This window comes from Coloeus monedula (assembly GCF_965178545.1).
Source record: "Coloeus monedula genome assembly, chromosome: 18".
Classification (NCBI taxonomy): Eukaryota; Metazoa; Chordata; class Aves; order Passeriformes; family Corvidae; genus Coloeus; species Coloeus monedula.
In genome coordinates this window covers 6,166,155-6,188,018 of record NC_138798.1, presented here as the reverse complement: position 1 = coordinate 6,188,018, position 21,864 = coordinate 6,166,155, and the positions used below count along the sequence as shown (strand labels likewise).

At 43.4% G+C, this 21,864-nt stretch overlaps 2 protein-coding genes across 18 annotated transcripts in view; both read right to left on the bottom strand.

Annotated features, from left to right (window-relative positions):
- Positions 1 to 430: 430 nt before the first annotated feature.
- On the bottom strand, positions 431 to 8,436 carry NOC4L (nucleolar complex associated 4 homolog). Its single transcript, XM_082293280.1, has 15 exons — positions 8,335 to 8,436; positions 8,125 to 8,248; positions 7,928 to 8,034; positions 7,559 to 7,666; positions 7,272 to 7,421; positions 6,596 to 6,695; positions 6,288 to 6,322; positions 6,136 to 6,186; positions 5,500 to 5,611; positions 4,806 to 4,866; positions 4,165 to 4,275; positions 2,754 to 2,917; positions 2,306 to 2,388; positions 1,451 to 1,564; positions 431 to 1,144 (listed from the first exon to the last, which is right to left on the bottom strand). The coding sequence occupies exons 1-15, from the start codon at positions 8,428 to 8,430 to the stop codon at positions 1,028 to 1,030; spliced, it is 1,533 nt and encodes a 510-aa protein (XP_082149406.1). The 5' UTR covers positions 8,431 to 8,436; the 3' UTR covers positions 431 to 1,027.
- Positions 8,437 to 8,600: 164 nt separating this feature from the next.
- Positions 8,601 to 21,864, bottom strand: part of EP400 (E1A binding protein p400) — a 57,822-nt gene continuing 44,558 nt past the window's right edge. For 15 of the 17 annotated variants that reach the window (XM_082293355.1, XM_082293354.1, XM_082293346.1 and 12 more), the window contains 16 exons: positions 21,498 to 21,671; positions 21,207 to 21,254; positions 20,061 to 20,197; positions 19,502 to 19,558; positions 19,305 to 19,383; positions 18,522 to 18,722; positions 17,450 to 17,495; positions 17,249 to 17,358; positions 16,451 to 16,655; positions 15,792 to 15,955; positions 15,229 to 15,435; positions 14,734 to 14,929; positions 14,289 to 14,419; positions 13,697 to 13,858; positions 12,867 to 12,944; positions 8,601 to 11,093 (listed from right to left, as the gene is read on the bottom strand). In XM_082293355.1, the coding sequence (XP_082149481.1) occupies positions 10,821 to 11,093; positions 12,867 to 12,944; positions 13,697 to 13,858; positions 14,289 to 14,419; positions 14,734 to 14,929; positions 15,229 to 15,435; positions 15,792 to 15,955; positions 16,451 to 16,655; positions 17,249 to 17,358; positions 17,450 to 17,495; positions 18,522 to 18,722; positions 19,305 to 19,383; positions 19,502 to 19,558; positions 20,061 to 20,197; positions 21,207 to 21,254; positions 21,498 to 21,671 (2,268 nt within the window). In that variant the 3' untranslated portion in view covers positions 8,601 to 10,820. The remainder of the gene's footprint in view (positions 11,094 to 12,866; positions 12,945 to 13,696; positions 13,859 to 14,288; positions 14,420 to 14,733; positions 14,930 to 15,228; positions 15,436 to 15,791; positions 15,956 to 16,450; positions 16,656 to 17,248; positions 17,359 to 17,449; positions 17,496 to 18,521; positions 18,723 to 19,304; positions 19,384 to 19,501; positions 19,559 to 20,060; positions 20,198 to 21,206; positions 21,255 to 21,497; positions 21,672 to 21,864) is intronic. The other 2 variants (XM_082293350.1, XM_082293351.1) reach the window with 2 other exon arrangements.

Sequence of the window (21,864 nt, the reverse complement as noted above, 5' to 3'; positions counted from 1 at the left end):
CAAGCAGAGTTTAAATCTAAAGAGGTAACATTAAGTTTTTGAAAATGAGTTTGTCTGTGTTGTTAATAATGAGTTTATCCCAAACTTAAAACCTTGGGGGGAACCCAATCAAATGGAATTTTTGCATGACTTCTGGAGTGCATGAAAAATCCAAATTAACAAAAGCATCCAGTAACAGTGGAGTTAAAAAGTCATTAGCCCCTGGATACACTCTGGCCAGAGCTCCTAAAACACGTGCAGGCTGCAAGCAAAACCACACCAAGCTGCTTATCATTCTGAAGCAAAACTCAAGGATTAGCCTCCCACTGCACATCAGCTGGCCTCCCTGGCTACAGCAGGCACCAGGATTATGTTCACTTCCAAAGCTCACGAGCTTTTGGAATCCAGCAATCTTAGAGCATGAGACGGATGTACATGAAGGAACACCAGCAGCATTTCATAGATGGATTTACTGAGCACCCCTGAGTTGTTAGACAAACCAGTTTCAACGCCTTGAACGTGGGAGTGCTGAGTAAAAGGAAGATAAACATCCCTCTAAAGATGAGTTTAAAAATGCATATAAAAATATAATTATAATACATCAGGTGTTTACACTTATGTATTGAAGACATTTATTACAAAAAGGATGTCAGCTCTCATGTAAGAGTAACACATCTGAAAAATAAGGGCAGTCAGAGACTGCAATTTCCCTCAGTCCCATGGAACAGCAGTGAGATGTCTGTTGATGCAGCCCCTGGTCAGAGCCAACACCATCAGTTCTGGGGGAAGGGCTGGGATCCCAGTCAGGAACAAGTCCATAAACCCCTGCTCTGAGGAAAAATCCCTTCCAAATACCAGGTGGCAGTATGCAAGTGTGAGAAACACACCAAAGTCCATCCAGGGGCAGTGGCAAGGGTCACTGAAGACAGCTGCAGCTCTGCCAGGCAGTCCAGCTCTCCTCACAGGGAAGGGCTGCTGAGCACATGGGAGCTTTGTGCATGTCCCTAAGATCCGACTGCTGGCAGATGTGTTCTGATAAGATATGGCATCAGTCTAAACTGAAGTGCTCTGCAAAAATATCATTTTTCTTCCCAAACAAACCTCGTACTTGTTCAAACTCCAGGGGCACATCAACAGCGTTTTTCTTTACTTCTTTATCAAAAAGCTACAAAATAAAAACCAGAAAATATTGTCAAAACTCAGTACAAGCTCTTCACCCTGGTAAGACTGCTTACTCTAAAGACTAAAAACATCCAGCAAACAAACCCTTCAAACAAAAGCCAGCCCTATCACCACTGTTGCTCATGCTATATTATTTAACAGATCATTTTCCTGGTTTGCCCTGGTTCTGGGTAACCACATCAGTGTAGCTCCCTCTCCAGCAGCAAGGCAGATGAACAGGACATGGCTGCTGCCTCCAGAATCTCCTTTTCTCTGGTTCCAGTCATTCACAAAGGCACAGCAGCATTACCTCATAAGCTGAGAGCTCCAGGAGCCCTGATATGTCATCCTCCATTTCCGACAGGGACTGGTTCAGGACAGCAGCTGCCTTGGCCACATCTGGGTGATAATGGCTCTGGAGAGACTGAGGAAGCAAGACAAACAGGAGATAATCTAAGTGCAGGGTAACACACACCCAATCTGCATTCCCACACAGGTGTCTGCCCCTTGTTGGTCAGATCTTTGGTGAACACCAAATTCCATCAGAGCCAAGTTCGCTGTAATGTGCTAGTACAGAGCTTCAAGAAATCCTCATTTCAGGCATCTTTCAAATATGTCAAAGGCTCCTCTCACACGGTCACATGCAGCTCAAGACAAATTCATCCACAGGGCATGCCTACACTGCATAACCCAATTCTGCTACCTCACAGGGCTCTCATGCCACATCCAAGCTCCAGCTCCCCAGGATTCCAGCTCCTGCAATCATTCTTGTTGCTGCTTCAGCCCCCTACGCACCCCCCTCATCCATTTCTACAGGATAACCTGGCTCTACTTCCATCAGTGCTTAGCAAGTTCCTCTCTCCCTTCCCAAGCAAATGAGAAGCCTGGTGCATCTACAGCTATTTAGTCTGTTTCAGCTGCGAACTGCAAGCTCAAATGTGTGCTCACAAGCCCCCCACTAATTAGCATGTACAATTTCTCCAGTGTACGGAATCCTTTGCTAGGACAGAAAAAGATGCACAGTAAAAGAACTCATCTCATTTGCAACACATATGTCAAGCAGGTTCTTATGAGAGGGGCTGCCCACTGCCAACACGTGTCAAGGAAGCAGCAAGAGTGGAAGAGACCCATACCAGACCCAGATGCTCATTTTGGGACGACATACCTGAATCTCCCAGAGAGAGCTCTCCAAAGCCCTGCTTTGAGACGGCTCCTCCTCCTCCATAACATATGGATCTTCTGACATATCTAAGGAAATAGGAGATACAGAGCTAATACCTCCTGTGTGATGAATGTAAACCCAAAGGGAACAGAGGACCAGTGCTGCAGTCAGAGCTGCTCCTTCCCAAGTCTTTTATGGTCCAGGAAGAAGCTGACACATCCCAGCACAACCCAAGAGTCACTGCTGGCAGCACTACAGAACCATGTTACTTTTAAGGAGCATAGGAAGTAGGGCATTTGGAATAGCCTTGAACTTACAGCAGGAGCTTCCACAAACTCAAGGGACAGGACAGAGGGATCCTTCCAAACCTCAGAATTGGGATCTCCTCTCTTCCTCCACAGGAATGCTGCTCTTTATGCTGTCTAAAGGCATAACACAACTCCCCTCTTACCTGCTGGCCCTCCTGGTCTGTGCACCAGCACCCTGCAGGCGGGGTGCCTCCGGAAGAGGTTACAGATGAAGGGGATGATCATGAGGAGAGCCTCGGGAGGGGCCGTGAGGGCCAGCCGGGCCAGCCGCTTGATGAACGCCGCCACCAGGTACGCTGGCAAGTGGCTGGGGACAAGGCACAGGAGGGAGCAGCCTGTTAAAGTCCTGGCAGGGAGCCAGCAGCCTCAGCCACCCTAACAGCATGTCAGCTTACAGATCAGGGGGCTCTTCAGACTTTTTTTGCTATGGACTAAAGAGAAGCTTTAGGAATCTTGCTTTCAAGCAGCAGTATAGGGTCTTGTGTGCTCTCTGGAACAAATTTTTGGGGGAATTTACATTCAATGCATGAATAATCTCAGATCACTGTGAGATTCAATCCTGACATGTGGTACCATTGTGCCAAGCACAGTCCATTCTCATGGCAAACTTTATTCAGTCCTTTTATAAACTTCTGAGTGCTTGGCCAGGCAACCTTAGTTATAGTCTTCTGCCATTGTTTTGTGAGTTTAATTAATATACAGGCCATGGTGTTAAATTTACATAACACTTCCAAGCACTGCAGCTGTTAATGGGAACATAAAGCTGCTGTGCAGTGTAAATGTGCAGCATAATTCTTTCCCCCTCCCCCACCCCCGATGGTAAAAATGCAAATTTCTAACAGCAATCAGCTCATTTAGGCACCTTCTTCACGTCAGAAGAGTCAGGACAAAAGACGACAATTTTCAGTCACTCAGACTTCACTACACCTGCAAGGTTCAACAAAGTCACCCCACAGGTCTTGTCACTCTCCAAAGGACACCAGGAATACAAGGGGTTGGATATTAAGTGCCTAGTGCTGTGTTATTGTTGGCTTATTTTATAACATATGATGGCAACTGTATGAACAGCTGACTACCCAGTTTCTTCCCTGTGTACAATGAACTGACAGCATCAAGACAGGCTGTCAAACACTTCACATTTCAGTGCTTTATGTCTGCAAAAAGTCATCCATTTATCAACAGCTTTGTAGTCTATAAAAAGCCTGCAAATTTTACTTTTCCATATTTACAAAGACAAGACAGCAAATTCGTAACTTCCAGCCAAAGTGGAACAGAGATCAAAAACACATCCATAAGCCCTTGCAGCTCAAACTCTGATAACTAACTGCAATTCTTCCTTTCTGAAAATCTATGGCTGTGAGGCAAATCTTCAAAAATAGCACATGAAAAATTACACGCCACTAAGTAACACTCTTGGATTCAGTTTTCTCTGTAAAAATGTATCTAATGCAGCAGGCACACTGAATACATTATACCCAGACATGTGGAAGACTGTTCAAGAACAGAAAAGCAGGAGGAAAATATGTGAGCATACATAATAAAGATGCTACTTACGATGAAGACAAAAACAGATCAGTCAGGTGGAAAAAGCGAGCTCGGTACTTCACGTGATAGATGGAAGGGTCTAACAGACTGTACAGCTTCTTGTAAAAGTCAGGATACTCCCTGTTGAAAAAAAAGGAAAAATACAACATCCATTAGTGATGTACAGAGGAACTGTGTCTCAATGTTTTTGTGCTTTCATTAAGCCCATCCCAGCCCACTGCTGTGCTCTGTTTAGCTCTCTTAGGCTTCGCTCTACAGTCACCACTTGAAAACAAACTGCAAGGTGAATTTATGGCTCTTGCAGTGCCCAGCCATCTTCAGGGGGTGAAGCCATGTCCACCGACCACAAGTGGTACAGGATGCAGTGAAAGGGACACCAAAGACTATGGCTTCACTCTGTAATCAGATCAATGGAAATCGATTTCTAAGTGCTGAGCAACCACAGTCTAGAGAAGAGGATATTTAGGTTCAGTTGTAAAAGAAATCACACAGCCAAAAAAGCTCAGCATCCAAACAGCTGAGCCTCTTGTGCAGTTTGGCTTTCTCATGGGGGAATTTCAAAGCCTGAAGGTGTGGTGAATCCATTTCAGTTCCTCTTACATAAAGACATAAACCCATGTTGCTTTAAACAAAATGCTCTTTTTACTTACAGATTATGCTGATGAATCAGAATAAATAACCCATTTAGGGCTAGAAGACTGATTGCTCCACCTGTAAGAAAGCAGGCAGATAACAACACAATAAAAATAAGTAGAAAAAAAAAATCATTCTCAAGTTTTTTATATAATAAAATCTTACCAGAAGGAACACAAAACTGAGTACCTGAAATTAGAGCCAGTGTGATGGCTGGAAGGTGAAACAATTCCATCTACACCCTTACAGAGGCTCCCAAGTTTCTTACAAAGATTAATCTGTAGCTTGGCAGAACAAATGTTCAATGACTGAGACACATGAATGTGCTGTTTCAATTCCTCAACAAAGCCACACTGGGGAGGCAAAGGTCTGCTCAGAAAGGACATTTCTGTAGGAACCTGTGGATGCAGCCCAGATATCAGCAGCACTGGCTGAACTCTATATTTAAAATAAATCACTCCAGTATTCTACTCTTCCCAAAGCCTTAAATATGATTTTCCTTATACACAAGGAGCAATCACATTGACAAACACAGGTAAAATCATCTCACTTTCAGAGACAATGGAGTTCACCCTAGTTCCTTAGCTCCATCCCAGCCCAAAGTACACATATTCCATCATCCAGGCCATGGTGCTGCATCCAGCAGAGCTTCCAAGTCCATCTGTCCCATACTGCAGGTACCACAAAGGATAAAAGGCTGTTCTCACTCACCTATGCCATAAGCCACTGTCAGGAAGTCCATCATGAGAGTGGGCTCGTTCATGTAAGGCAGGACAGAGTCATGCAGAATGACAAGAACCTTTTTGTAAAGGCCAGTGGGCAGCTGTGAAGGACAAAGCCACACAGTGAAACAAGCACTGCAGGGAGAACTCGGAGAGCAGCAGCAACCTGTGGCTAAAAAGACAATGCACAAGCAGAAGGGAACATGCCAGGACAATACAGAACAGCTTGCAGCAGCAGTTCCCAAATGGGAGAGTTTACAAGTGACACCAACTTAAGTTCATTCAAGAAGCAGGTGCTCACAAGTAGCAGTGTCATCACTCAGATGGGGAAAATCACCAGGAGAAAGGCTGGGGAAGCTTCAGCTTGTGAGCAGACATTGTTATGCTGCAGATCACCCTTATGGGCACACATGCTAAAGGTGGGGAAAAAAGGATGAGAGTAAGGAAAGAAACAGGCCAAATATGAGGTTGTGTTTCTTGGCAGAGTGAAATGATCACTGGGACGTTCTCATCCAACATTCAAAACTGGGGTCCTACCAGCAGCTCCGTGCAAGGCTGGACACAATTGCTAGAGAGCAGCAATCCTTAAAGAGTGATGCAGATCAGTGGCAGAAGTAACACTCACCTTGTGCTTCAAAAAAGTCAGCCACATTCTTTCAAACACCTGCCTGTGTGCCTTAAAACAGAATTGCAAACACAGTTAAACACACTGCTGTAGACAAAGCTCTATTTCAAGCAGATAAAATTTCACTTCTAATGCACCAAAGGAACAGTTACCTGCAGCTTTGAAAGTTTCAACTCCTCACGGTTATCTAAGAAGAAAGGGAAAACAGATGTTGAACATGAAATGGATGTTTAAAAAATTAAGATGACCTTTATTTATGCTAAAAGCTTTGGCTGAAGTACTTATCTTTTTACATGACAGACCCCTCTGTAGACTGAGTAATGTGGATTTTTAACACTTTAGAATCAAGTGATCAAAGAGCAGATACTCTTCATCAGCAAACAATAATAAATTTACACACTAAAAATCTTAAACCTGATTTTCCTTTTCACACACAGTTCATCATGCAGAGTTTACTAACCTTGCTTGACCATAAATTTGACCATCTCAGACTCTTTGTTTGGCATGTTAATGGGTGAGATGAGGGAAAATACGTTCTGCTGGTAAAAAGGCAGCGGCCTCTGAGAAAAAAGCATATTAACAAACATGAAGCAAGTTCCACAACAGACAGCAGGATGCTGGGCTTCAATATTGCCCTGTTTCCAAGTACTGGATATATTTAGGAAAGAGAAAGGGAAAGTGTTGATGACTGAACTACATGCTGGTATATTCTCTATTGCTGCATTTAACTCAGTATTACTTGTTTCTTCAACACAAAACCTGTCTCTGTACTAATTCTGGTTTGACAAAACTGGTGGATCCAGTAAAGGAAACAGATTCTTCCTCTGCACCAGAGTAAAGAGAATTAAAAGTTCTCTGTGTGTCACCCAAGCTGTAGAGATTTGGGTAAAACAGAAGCTACAGCTTAGACCAGAAAGAACAACAGTATGTGTCTTGAAATACTTTCAGTTTCAGAGTAAAGCCAGTCTTGGCATACTGACACACACAAGAAGAAAAATCAACGCCTTCAATGGGCACATTCCTTTCTCTGGCTTCCAAATATTTCCATATACCACTAATCCCACCTTGCTTCACCCACAGGATACACAACCCAGAGCAGCTCATCCAGAGCCACTTGACCAGTACCAATTTGTTACCTCCTTTGTCTTTTGCATGACTTGCCCAATGCTGGCAGTGACAGCCTTCATGACAAAGTACCGCACATCGTCGTACTCCATGTACTCCTGAAAGCGGGAGATCAGGAGTGAGGCGTCCTCGTGGATGGGAAGCAAACCATCAACAACTACCTAACAAAGGATTTGGAAAGGAAAGCAACAAGTCAGTCTCTTACCCCACTGGAGCAGAGAGTGAGATGGTTGAGGGGACATGAGTTCATGTACCATCAGGTCACTGACAGAAGGGACTTTTCAGTTCTGCAGCTTACCTTAAGAAGGTCACAAGGAAAAGTTAAAGTTCCCTTCCACTCTATTTTGATCAATGGATATTGTGCCTCCAACTCGATAAACTTCATGAGCGTGCAGAGTGCCAACTCCTTTAAAAAAAAAAAGCAACATCACCAAAAAAACCCACCTAAACAAGGACACCAAGGGGCAGACCGAAAGGAGGCAACTTTCAAAAGGAGGAAGAATGAACTATTATTCCCTGAGAAAGCTGCATGCTGGCAGCTGGTGAGCCAGAGCACCAGGGCTGTCTTACAGCACTGCCCGTTCACCCACACTGAAATTTGGGGCGATAACCTCAAGGAACCGCCCCCGCCGTGAAGCCGTGGGTCAGCAGCGGGCTCAGGACTTACCTTGACCTGGAATGCGTCGTGCCCCATGAGCTCCCCCAGGCAGCCCACGCAGTCCCTGTAGCGGTGCCTCATCCATATCCTGTACTTGTCCTCGGCGCTGTAGTTCTCTGTGAGAGACAGACACACACCGACAGGCTGGGCTCGGGCGGGGCCGCCCCTGTCCCGGGCAGCGCCGCGGGGCCCCGCTCCGTGCTCACCGGCCAGAGAGGCGTCCTGGTCCGGCAGCGGCCCCACGAACAGCTCCCGCCGCTCCAGCAGCGCCCCGAACAGCCGGCTGCAGGTCCTGGCGGCGCTCACGATGTCCTCCGGCTCCTCCTGGCCCTGGGGAACAGCGTGTCAGAGCGGCGGCCCGGCCCCGCTGCCCTCCCTCAGCGCGCTCCCCCCGCCCGGCCCGGCCCGGCCCGCACCGCCAGCGGCTCCAGGAGCTCGAAGACGCGGTTGGCGCTGGAGCGGCTGCCCAGCACGGCCTCCAGGCAGGCGGCGAGCGCGGCCTCCCGCGCCATGCTGAGGCGGGCGGCGAGAGGAGAGAGGAGGAGCCGCGGCCGCCCCGCCCGCAGGCGGGACCGGGGCCGGGATGGGTCCGTCCTCCCACCCACCACCGCCCGCCCCGCGGGGTAACCCGGCCCAACCCGCCCTTCTCCCCCGGGACAGAAGGCAGGACGAGGCGGCGGTATAAAAATGTACACTTTATTACACCTTCAGGTAGGATACAGCACTATTCCTTATCATCCTACTGGGTCGAGTACAAATGCTCATCACTTATGTACAGGTTGACTTCCTAACACACTCCTGGGAGAAAGACACATCGAAAGGAAAAAAAAAGTAATTAGAAGAAAAAAAAAAGGTGACTTTTTATCTTCATCAACTGACCTAAACAAGAAACAATCGCCTCTTTAGACACCAAATCAGACCAGTACAACGATGCAGCCAACAGCTCTCCCACTGCTGGATCTGTTCCCCCCCACCCCGACTTTCATGCACATCATAAAAGCTAAACACTTAAAAGTAAAACTGGGGCTAACTAAGCAATATTTTTGGATGAGCAAGGCTATACTGTACACAGTGTCACTATCCATTACCACTGCATTTGCTTTGCATTTTAAACTACTCCACTGCCAGCAATGCCAGCTCCCTGGCTGGCCGTAAAGTTTAGGGGATGGCACACGCCAGTGGTTAGCAGGGTCAGGGGAATACTACTGCATGCAAAAACAGCTTAAAAAAAATCAAAATGCCCTTGTATTTGTTGACAGAGAATAAAAGGATGCAGGACAACAGAGGTATAAAATAAAAAAAAAAAAAAAACAGGAACGCTGCCTGAGCCAATGTTTACATTTGTGATCTGAACAGAACGGGCTGTACCTATCACAACTAATGCAGAGGAGCTGGCTGAGAATTCTTTCTTGTTTAAGCCATGTGTATTGCCAAGTACCAAGTGTGGACATACAGAGGTAAAAACTAAATATATGCTTTTCTTGCCCTTAAAGAGGCTCCCCTCGTAAAAGAGTAAAAAGATCACAGAATGGAAAAATAACTTTAAAACCATTTCAGAAAAGGAATGTTGTAATTTTGTCTGGATTTTACATGTTGTGCAGTTTTATGGCCAAAGTAAAATAAATCCCTTCCAGCCACCATGGGCTTTTTGATTCCTCACTCAGTGCTGTTTGCAAAGTCTGTTATTCATTGTATGCAAGAAAAGTAAAGAAACCCCCCACAGTTCTATGCAGCTTTTTGCTTTTTTTTTCTCTGTAACAATAAGGCAAACTGATTTGGAGGAAGAGGCCACGCTCTATTCACATCCAAAATACCCACCTGAAGATACATTCATTGTTAGCTTTAGTAAAAGAATAGTACAAAAGTTAGATCTTACTCTTTACACAGTTGAAGAATTAAGTCTTAGATTTAATTTCACTATTCTCCCCTTCCCCCAGCCCCCCACCCCCCAAGCTGAAAGCCGTGTAAAAAGTACTGAACATTTAAACATGTTGCAAGAGCAGAATGAAACTGAGAGATTCGATTTTATCAGCTGGAGAATTTTTGTGACAGAAGTCCCATGAGAAACAGCTATGGATCATCTGTTTAGCTGTATCTACTGAACAACTCTTTTACAAAAAAAAAATGGGCTACACTTTAATACACATCTACTATCAACACAGTATTTACTCAGCTCATGCCTAAAATATCCATATTTTAAAGTGAAGTATGAGAATGAGCACACAGGTTGGGTGATTCAGTAAACTGTACACAAAAACTACTAACAAACATTTTAAAAGACTTACAAAAATGGAGAATGAAACTTGTTTTTCGTTTTTAATTACATATACTTACAGGTTTTCACATTTACTGGCTAAACTTTGCAGGGAGCACTTCAAGTCTGTATTAGATCTTCCAGGAGTATTTACCCCAGGGAAAAGCAACACAGAGCTTTTGTACAGATGGAAAATACCGTGCTGTATCAGCCACACCTGGTTCTTTGTGTGGCTTCACTGTGGGTACTGAGCACACACTGAACTACAGCAAGGAGCTGCATATTCCCACAGGCAGGTGTGGCATTCTAACACAGGTGGATTTTACTGACATTTATGGCAGATCACCATTCCACTTTTGAGAAGCTGGGCAGAATTTAAACCTAAGTAATGCTTACTTTATCTGGTTTGAATGAGCACAGAGAACACAGGCAGAATGCATCTTGTACAGAGTTTGAGTGCTAAACAGTTGCTAATACACTGAAGTTACATGTGAGTTTCCATGTTTAAATGTTCACCAGCAAGAAACCTTCTGCTACAAAAAAAAAAAAAAAAAATAGAGGCGTTTTGTCTTCATTTGGATGTTTGGAGTAGCTTCTCACTTGTCTCAGCAAACACAAAATACTGTGTTTCCCTGTTATTGCAACAGTTCAACTTGGTTTAGTAGGTGCCTTTAATCTGACAGTTGGTGTCCTCATTTGTACTTTTGCTTGCTGACTCTGGGCTTCAGGTGTTGCTGGTGTCTGGGCTGGGTTCTGTACACCTGGAGCCTGAACCTGGGGAGATGCTGTGGTCACCACCTGCTGCTGTATCAGTTTCTGCTGCACGACCTGAGCAGTAGCTGTGGTTGCAGGGATCACCTGAACCTGCTGTTGACCTGCTGTCGTCTGAGAAAGGGTCACAGTCTGGGGCTGAGCTTGTACCTAGACATCAGGATGAAAAGGCAGTTACAAAAGAATAGTTTGGCATTAAACTGAGCATTCATTACATTTCTGCTCTACAGAGGGAATCCTACTTATACTTTAGGTATTTGCTACTGACAAACGTCTCAGACAAAGATTCTGAGAACACAGGCTCTGTGGTTTCATTGAGAAACACCATTCTGTCACATTTTCTAGAGCCTTATAAATCAGAACTAAGAGCCAAGATGCCTGTAACTCAGGTCTCTGCAGTGCAAATCCAAGGACATGCTCTCAGATACCTTCAGAAGGCAGATGAAAGGTATAGAAACCCTACTAGACATACAGAAAAATTCCTGTACTGCAGAAGTGAAGGAACAGAGAAAAGAACAGAGGGGCAGCCAGAGGACCAAGAAGGTTAAAATGCACCCATACTGTGACAATAAATACAGCCACTGAGGCTTCCCACCAGTGTCTGCCATTACTCTTTCAGAGTACAGCTGCCAGGCTCTATTGCCAGTTTAGGGTAGAATAGTTCGAACTCCATTCAGAACTCTAATTTTCATAGCTCTACCCAGAGCAAGGGAGAAAAAAAACCAACATCTCCTTGTTCAGAGAACAAGGTAATGAAATCCAAGCAGCTTCAGCTGACTTTGTCCAATGCAGAAGCCAAACAAAGCTACAAGGGCTTCTCCAGGGGAAAAATTAACTCTTGAATGATCCAAAAGGAATCCACTGCGAAGCACTAAAAAAGCAGGTAAAAAGAAAGCCATATACACATAAAGACCAGTTTTAAAAATATTTATCATGGCCTAAACCTGCTGCCACTGAAGTCACTGGTGTAGACGGGAGGAAAACTATTTGTCTTTTTGCCACAGACTTCAACAGTCCTAGAGTTATGCCACCACTGATGACTTCTGAAAATGATCTAGGAGCTCTTCCTGACTACAGAGGGCAACTCAACTTGTGCTGGCTGATGAGGTTTCTACTCCCTGCTGTCTACTTTGCCCTTGAAGCATTGACATCTGAGGTGATTATCAGACAGCTTACACCACTTCAAGATAAACACTCACAGATTTTACTCTGCACTAAAACACTGCACTGTAAACTGTGGCAGATTAAGAGTCGAAAGGCCCAGAATTTTGTGCACCAAAGGCAAGAACTTCATCCACCCTCCAAAGTTAAATCATTCCTGCCAATCAACTGCCTAAGTTACGCCTGTTGCTAATGATCTGGACGACATTGTTCTAAACAGTGTTAATTAAACTGTTTGGTCATTAGGGGAGGGGAATCAAACCATCTGACCTTCTCCTGCCTGAGCCCTGTCTGTTACCAGCACACATTTGGAAAAGCTACCTCATTGTTCTGACTTTTACAGAGCACTTGGCACAGCTCTATGAACTGAAACAGAACAACTTGTAACCTTTAATTTGTCCTAGTTTTTGTAGAAAAAGCTCAGACGGCGCTCATTAATTCAATTATTTGCTATATTGACTATACATCACCAGAAACCAATTTTTAAAAATCCTTTCAGCTCTAGAAAACATTTTTTTAAATCTGTTTTTCAGCTTATCTACAGTGATGAACAAGCATTGCTGCATCTACCAAAGTTTTAGACTAGAAAATATACCTCAACTGATTCAGTATTCAAGACTTATTTTTATAGAAAGGCACTTGTTATATCCTTTAAAAATACTACCTATACCACACATAAAGTGAAAAATACACACACTCAAAAAAATGAGCTTCTTTAAGGATCATGTTTCTAGCGATGTATTTGACAAAAGCAAAACCTACCTGTTGGGAAACTGAAACCATCTGCTGAATGTTGGCAACAGTAGCCTGTTGCTGGACCACTTGTGGGAGTTTTGCAACCTACAGTGACATGAAATAAAGAAAGATTGGATCAAAATAAAGAGCTGCTGATAGCAGCAAAACACCACACCTAGCAAAACTTCTACCAAGGGAAAACCTTTCCAAAGGCCTGCTCATGATAAGTTGCAGCCTGGCACTTTCAGTGAAGCTGAATGTTTGGGAAACATTTTAGATTCGTGAACTGAAGAACTTAACTAGGGGAGGAAGAGAAGACATATTTTCAATTTTAACTGCAACATACTCATTTCCTCCTAACTACCTATAAAATTGAAGAAAAGCACACAAGTTCTAATGGGTTAAATTATCTGGCATATACTTTTGAAAGAGTAAGGCTTCCAATTCCTAACCCCCTTCTTTTTCCTTGGTTAGACTGACGCAGTTACACAGAAAAGAAAATATGTGAGTTGTCACCTACTCTTGGCTGCCAGAAATTAGGCTGTGAGGCAGCACAGAAACAGGAAAATCTCTGGCTGAATTTTCCTTAGTAAACACAGTATGGAATCCCTTGCCTAACAAAAAGGAGTGACTCAATTATTTTATTTCAAAGAGGAAAGGTGAACTTACAGCTCATAGTTCCTCTGACCTGCTGTAAGACTGCATATTCCGCACCAATGAATTTTATTAAAAAGTCAATTTAAATGAATGTGTGACTAGAATTAAAATGAGTGGGTGCTGAATTCTACCTCACCTGTCATCTTTGCAATTCTCCAGTGCCAGTACAGTTTAAAGGTGTAAACCTGTGTTACCTGTACCTGAATCTGGGCCTGTACTTGCTGGGTTCCACCTGGTTTCTGGGTTTGGGAAATTGGAGTTGTTAAGAACTGTGTTTTAATGGCAGGCTGTGTAGCATAAGTTACTTTTTGCTGCTGTGAAGTCTGCTGTTGGGTCTGGACTGTAACCTGTTGAGCATTTATCTGCAGAAGAGAAAAAAAGGCATCAATGACTATAAAAGATACCTGTATTTTAAAGAATATGTATGTAGATAGCAAGTTTAATTACATTTAATTATTGAAAAAAAAATTCTCCCAGGATTAGCAATAACTAAATGAGCACTAGGTGAAAACTTTCATGCATTTACACAAGTATTGGGAATTAAAGTATTTAATGAAAAGGTTCTCTCTTACACACAACACTCACACAACAATGCACTTACTAAAAACTACCAACCAACCAACTGCTTTACAGAAAAAATGAAACACCTGAGAACCTGTTCTCTCTAGATATACTTAAGATTCACCCCTAGAAATCCTGACTGATTCTCTAGGAGTGTCCGGGTAATCCAGAGTCAAAGCTTTACAGCCACAGAAGCACTGCATAACTGAATGGGAGAGCAGACAACAGTACCTTTTGCTGCACAGTAGCTTGTCCCTGTGCAACCTGGGGCTGGATGGCTTTCTGCTGCTGTGCTGCTTGGTGGTGCTTGAGTTTTAGCAGCTGCTGGACATGCAGTGGCTGTGCAACTACTGTCTGGCCTCCTGAAAATTACAGAAGTAATTACAACTGTAAGAGTCTTCAGTTTATTGCTTTGTCCCCGTACTTAGAGTTTGTAAACACAGATTCTGCTTTTTACAGACTTATACATCTGCACAGCTTTGACCACTAACAACCCACAGATTTTAAGACCTATGATTTTTCAGTGGAGAAAATTTGTTACCAAAGGGCATGAGTAAGCTAGCTTTGTGTTCCAACAATAATCTTCCTATAGGGAAAAAAAAAAAAATCTTTCTGTACTATAGGGGACTGCTATGAAATACAATTCTTCCAATTTCCAACTTCCAAATTCACATACCTGCTGCTTTCTGTGGCTGCCCAATGGCAACACTAATGCCTGCAACAGTCACGGGCAGTGTGGTGACTCCTGCAGATGACACAACAGCAGCTGGAACAGACACCACTGGAGGCTTTGCCAGAGCAACCTGTGCTGCTTGTGGGGTTTGGGCCTGGATCTGTCCTTGTGCTTGGAGCTGGGAAGCAGGAACACGAGTCTAAGCAGTAAGGAATGAAGATTATTGTACCAGCACAGAGAGATTTGCTGCATATAACACGTGATTATAAAGTGATAGCTGTAAATATTTCTAAATGTAATGGCTCCTGTACAGTGACACAATTCAGAGATGGTATCAACTGGTAAATGCAATGGAAAGCTGTTTATGTTACAGCTGCTCCTTCTGAACTGCCTAAGCAATGCAAAGGACACTTGTGAGTGTGAATGATCAGTGCCCAGTTCACTTAAACCAGCCAAGAAATGTTTGAGACCGTTTTTGCCCAGTCAAAGCCAACTCACCAGGCGAGCCACTTGCAGGTTGGTCACCGTAGTGCCCGTGAGGACTGCACCAGGACGAGGGGCTGTCACAGCAGTGAGCTGTTGAGTTTGCTGCTGCTGCTGCACTTGCACTTGTGCTGTCTGCTGCTGTGCCCCTTGCTGTGTCTGCTGTGCTGCCTGCTGCTGGGGGAGCTGCAGCTTCTGCTTCTGCAACTTGATCAGCTGCTCCTGCAAAAATCACACACTTCCATTGTTTCCAACCATTTACATTACAGGAGAAAAATGGAGGCGCTTAAAAGGAGAAACATTCTGTACCAGACTAGAGCTAAGATTAAGAAACTAAAATGCAACTCTCTTACACAATGGCTTACAGTGGGTAACAGTAAGTGCTTTCCATCCTGCCCTACTCTACTATTGAAAGTGCTGTCAGACTCACTGCCTGCATGACATTTTAGTAGGATGAAATTTAAGAGAGAAATACATCTCACTCTACCCAAGAAAACAGGACACAACACACACTGCTAAGGAAGCTTACAGTAACAATGAGAGCAACGTGCCACATTACTTCATGAGCATTGCCTCACCTGTGACAATTTCCCTACAGTTTTTATTTGAGCTGGAGATTGGGCTTGTGCCTGAGCCTGGATCTGTGGGACCTGCACCTGAGCAGCCTGCTGCTGCTGTTGCCTCAGAAGCTGGAAGTGAGCAGGGGTGATGGTTTTGCCTGACAGCTGGACTGTTGGTGTAGCTATGAATAAAGAAAAGACAAAATGCTCAGAAGAAAACTTTTCAACATTCAGTTTAGTTCATTAATTTCACCTGAGAAGTCGAGCTGTTAAATGCTTATTTTTCTGCTTCAGCACACTTTGTGAATTTACTACATATAAGAACACATTATCATGAGCATGATGTAAAAGCAGAGTAGATCATAAAATACACAGGCCTTTCTTCACAATGGTTTTTAGTCAAGACAGTCAATTCTAATATTTTACTGCTAGATTGTTAATGATATTTTTAAATTGCAATGCCTACGGGCCAAGCTCTCTATTGCAACACTTCATCCAGAAATACAGGAGAAAAACGTAATCTGAGCACCAACAATAAAGCAAGTTAAAAATCATAGCCCTGTTTAACTGTGTTCCAGACTTCCAGTACTGTGGGGCTGCGGTGGTCAAACAACCTACAGGAATTCTGGGGCCCTTCGTGCACTACCAGAAAAAATCCCTAAACACAGGATCATTACCCGGTGTAACCTGGGTCACCAAAGACCTTGTCTGGGTCTGCACAGGCGTTAGGTTGGTGGTGACCACGGCTGAAGCTGTCACCGATGTCACGGCACGGACACCCTGGGTGGAGGCGATGGTCACCAGCTCGGTGGAGGCCGCCGGCGCTGCGGCCGCTCGGGGCTGGCTGTGAACCACCTGGGCAGTGGCGGTGCCTCCCGAAGTCTGCAAGAGAACACAGCCTTTACTGCTCCATTCCCGTGCTTTATACACAGCTATGGAACCTTCTAGCAATGGACTAAGCAATTTTATAAACAAACAGAAAAAATGCAAAAAGGCCCAAATCTGTCTAACACATCCATTTGGATGCATCTTAAAATCAGTATGCGGTTAAATCTTTTTCCAACAGGCTGATTACTAAATCCTTCACTCCATTAGAGACATTTGGTTTTAGTGCCTTTCAATATTTTGCTTTATCGTCCATAGTCTTAAACCATTAACATAATAATAAAGATCATAATTAATAAAGCACTAAACAGTTACAGGCTGAAAATGTTAATGACAATACATTGCTTTTAGCAGCACTTGCCTATAAACCATTTTTAACAGTATCAAGCATTTTTTTCTGATAAACGATTCCAGTGTGTTCTGATGTTTTGGTAAGAGAGAGGTTTGATGAAGAACCCCATGATGCACATGAAATTTGCAAGAAGCAGAATTTCTGACAACATGGAAAGCTGAAGAAGAAAACAGATATGCTGCTAAAACATGCAACCCAGATCAACCCAGGAACACAACTAGTGACAGGATCTACTCACAGTCAGCGTCCCAGGTATAACAGGTGAGGCCAGACGTTTATTGATGGGCTGGAAGGTAGCAGCAGGGACCCCAGCAACAGTGTTCACAATGACATTTCCACTCACTGTAGCTGAAAGCACGACAGAATTAAATGTGAGATTCTGAAAGTCAAAATCCCAATGTCCCATCACCTCCAATGCCCAATTACAAAGTCTCCTTACCAGTCTGGATGCTCGTCCCCGTCACTGCTGTTTTAATGGTGCCCGCCTAATTAGAAGACAATGAAGGTAACAGTTCAGAAAAACAATAAAAGGAAACTGAGCATTGTTTACTCTACCATGCTGCTTAACACAATGCTGTATTCCAGAAGTGACAAAATAGGAAAAATGCAGTGGAACACACAGATTTCTGCAGTTGTTCATTGACTCTACAGATCACAACAACTAATGTGTGCATCAGCTTTCTGCCTCAGTAACGAGCAATTGTAGACCAGCCAAGTGTGTGGTAAACACAGGTCACTGGACATCCCTGTTAGCAGAAGAAGGGAGCAATATCTTACTCTGGCACACCACAGACAACCACTCACACAGGAACATCCCTGAGCACTTCATACACAGCAATGCTGGTGGGTCAGAACACATCCTCTGTGTCTTTCTGCAAAAGCTGTTGTTCTCTTGCCCTTCATCAAGCAAAGGAAAACCACCACTGCCTTCACACATCACTATGCAAACTGGCTTGGCTCTAAATACAAAAGCCTCATACCAGTCATCAGATTCATTCAAACAGACTCTAGATTAAAGGAAGACATGAAAAATTTGCACAAATTTGCAGTAAAACCACCACAGTATTTCCTGTAGGACGCATCGTTTCATTTGCCTTGCAAAGGTTAACAAATCTTCGGTTTTTAAGCTCCGAGTAGTTCTTACAGCTACATTCTCTTTTATTCTCTGTATTCTGCAAGTTCTCTGTAAAAACACTTCTCATTGACTGTGTGAATCTATTCACTCAGACTTCATTAAAGTCTAAAGTGAAAAAGGAAAAATCATCTTTGCATGGTGTTTCTCCACCTCAGAATGCCAAGACCTGTTGCTACAATGGTGCAAACAGTCTTAATAAATCAGGAAACCAGGATATACCTAGCATAACCAGGGAAAGAAAACAAGAAAAAAATACCTTTTATCTCACTATACTGACCTAAAATTCTCACTTTCCAGAGGAAGCACGACACAAATACAGCACACACAGAAGAACTGAAGTTACTACATCAGAGGCACTGAGCTCTCCCTTTCTTACCAATACTGCTGTGTTGGCCACAGTAGTGACTGCAGTCTGCACCACTGCCTGTGGCTGCTGAACTACCTGTGCCTGTGCCTGTGGCTGTGGCTGGGCCTGGGCCTGCTGCACGGGGGGCTGCTGGGGGGGCTGCTGGCCTGCCTGGGGCTGCTGGGGCTGCGGGCCCGTCTGCTGCTGGGCCCTCTGCTGCTCCGCCAGCGCCTGCAAGGCAAGGAACACCTTCAGTCTTCAAGCATGGAACAAGCAAGATGTGGTTTTTTTAAAGCAAATTAAAGCAACAGACAAAACCTCTTTAATTCTGACCACAAAACCCCTTAAATTCTAACCAGAGACAGCGCACAAAGCCACCTTCACTCTCCAAGTCCACGTTACACAACCTGACTCATTTCAAACTACAAGCTTCAGTCATGGTTTTATGGCTTAAGGCATAGCACAACAAGCAACTTACCATCCACAAACAAGGATAAGTAGCTCTTTCTGAATAACATAAGAAATGAGGCTACAGAATGGTCAAAAATAAAACGAGATTTTTACACGTTTTAGTATCTTCTGCAAAAAGATGCTCCTCAGTGTTTAATGGGTTTGAGTGTTACAACAGACCCAAGGAAAGGTCCCACTTTGGGCCTTGGTTATCTAAACCCCTGTACATGATCCATGTGCAGCTGCTCATAACATCTACTGTACTGCCAAACTGCTCCCAGGAGGCAATTTTGCTCATACCTCATCTGTTGCCTAATTTTGGAATTATTGCAGTCATTTGTGTATCAGAGGTGGGACCCTTACCTTCTTCTCTTTGGCAATGCGTTCTGCTCGGAGGGACGCGACTTGAATAGGAGGGAGGGGCTTATCATAGTTGATTCCACTAGAAACAGTAAGAAGACAAAACACACAATATTTAAAAATAACTGAAACCTAAAGAAAGGGGAAAAAAAGTTCACTTTTATGCAATTTATATATCCTTCAAGACAGGGAGTGCTCACCTTTCTGCAAGCACCGATGCATGCTTTGGATTCTTCTGGAAAGGATTCATGCCAAGTCTGAAATTGAGCAAAACTGTATTACTGGAGACAGAAAAACCTTAAAACCAGTACTTAATTTCACCTCTTTTAGCATATAACACTACAGTTTTGGTGAAGTTTTCATGATATTCCCATCAGTACTGGAGCCTGCATACAGACAGATATTTAAGAAAGAGAGTAAATATTAAGTAAATACAGAAAAACTGCAGGAAGATACATAGAAAAGAATGTACTACTAAACAGCAGACACCAAATTGTTTACAATTCAGGCAAATGAATATAAAGTAGATTAAAAAAAAAGCCCGAGTGCTGTTCTGCTCTTAATGACAAAGAGCAAATTCCTGCAGTGAGACCCAAATGCACAAAATACGGAGGTGTTTGCAGTAACACAACACACAGAGAGAGATCAAGAACAGAGAAACAGAGTGTGGAATAATTCTGGGTTTTGAGAGCCATTCAGAACACAGTTTCCAGGAGATCCGTGGTGACAGGGAGATCAAACGATCCCAGGTAAACTTACAGAGGTTTGATAGGTGGACTTCTTTTCCCTGCAATCATTTTCATCATCTCAAAATGATTAGTATAAAGCTGTGTGTGGGTTGCACCCTCATCTTGAGCATAGATCTGATTGGTACGAAGTGGGCGACTGTTTTTAGTCTAAAAAAAAGAAAACAAACCAACTTTCAATTGCAAACACACCCAAAAGGGCATTTTGTCTATGTTTAAAAACAAGGCGCGCTCGTAGATTATTTAAAAACATACTCCAACATATCTATCACAGACTGGTTCCTGCCTCGTGTCACTGATAACTTACTGTCACACAAAACTCTATGGGAAATATATAAAGAAAGAGCAAAATAAGGAGCAGTTCTCACGGTCACACTGGCATCAGCACTTGGGGACGTACAAAATGGCAAACTCTAATTTGAAAGAGAATCTTTGCTTTAGTTTAGATTTTGCAAGTTTAATTCAGTACCCAAACCAAGAGCCCATTAGTTTACAGTTATGCGTAGCGCACACGTAAGATAATAAAACCATCACTGCACTGCTCTCCCAACAAAGCTAGGTTAACATCCACACACCATGCCACTCTAACATTTGGCTTCTCCTAAGCAGAAACTGCCAGTCAGGGACAAACCTCCTTAGCAGTCAGAGAATGGGACTACAGCCAGAAGGTCTGGATTCTCCACCCAACTCTGTCACTAAATTGCTGTGTGGTTTGGAAGAAGGCGTTCACAGTCATGGAATTTGTTTTTGTTTCTGTAGCATCCTATCATCCTCATTTACTAAAAGGTGTTTCAGGCATCAATTTCACTATATATTTGTAATCCACTTAGACTCTAGCATGAAGTTCATTCTTACAGATCTTATGTACCATCAGGATAAGATGCATGGTGGTTGTTTGGTGGAAAAATGCCAACTACAGTTTAAGTGAAATCACAAACTTCTTGCATGATCTAAAATTTATCTATCAAATCCAAAAGCTGAAGTCTGGTGTCAATCCACTGTATCAACAAAGAAAGGAAAAATAAATTTGGAATTTTAATTGATGTTTCAGAACTCAAGTAACACTCAACATGGATCTCATATGAATTATCTGCCCACCTCCATTGCTGCTAAATACCACAGTGTCTAGATTTGATTTTGAAAGAATACCAATGCACACCTTATAAATACTTTTTGTCTTCTTTTTAGGATTAGCTTCGTACATTAGCTGTAAAATAAGAAGGAAAGTTAGATGATCTTTTGTGGAAGATTTTGTTCAGGTGCTTTTTCTTTTCAAAGAAATCACATAAAATAAGTGGAAATCCTGATGAGAATAATTTAAAAAGTCTTTTAAAAGTTATTTATTTACACTGTTGAAACGTTTAACAAAAAACAAGTGTTTATGGAGATAAGGAAAAAAAACTCTACAACTTAAGGTAAAAACAAGACGCATCATTCTACGTGAACTCACCTTTCCTTCCTCCCTTGGGATTATGACATTCTCGTATCTGTTGCGGCACTGCTTGGGCGAGCGATAGACTCTGCTGCAGGAGTTAACAACGTCACTAACCAGGTCCCAGTTGGGAGTGTGTGCTGGTGACACAACAGCAAGGTTTAAAGGAAGCTCCAGCAGCTGCTTCACTGCCTGCAACAGAGAAAGGTACAAAAGCTTCAGGTGACAAATCGTTGCCATCTTCCGAACCTTCCCTTACCTGCATGTGCCCACACACCATTACTACAGTGGGACAGCTCAGGGCTAAGGCTCTGTGTTCACCTACAGTCACAGAGAATAAACAAGCATAAGGTGCCATTATGCAGATTGATGTGCAGGGAAACAC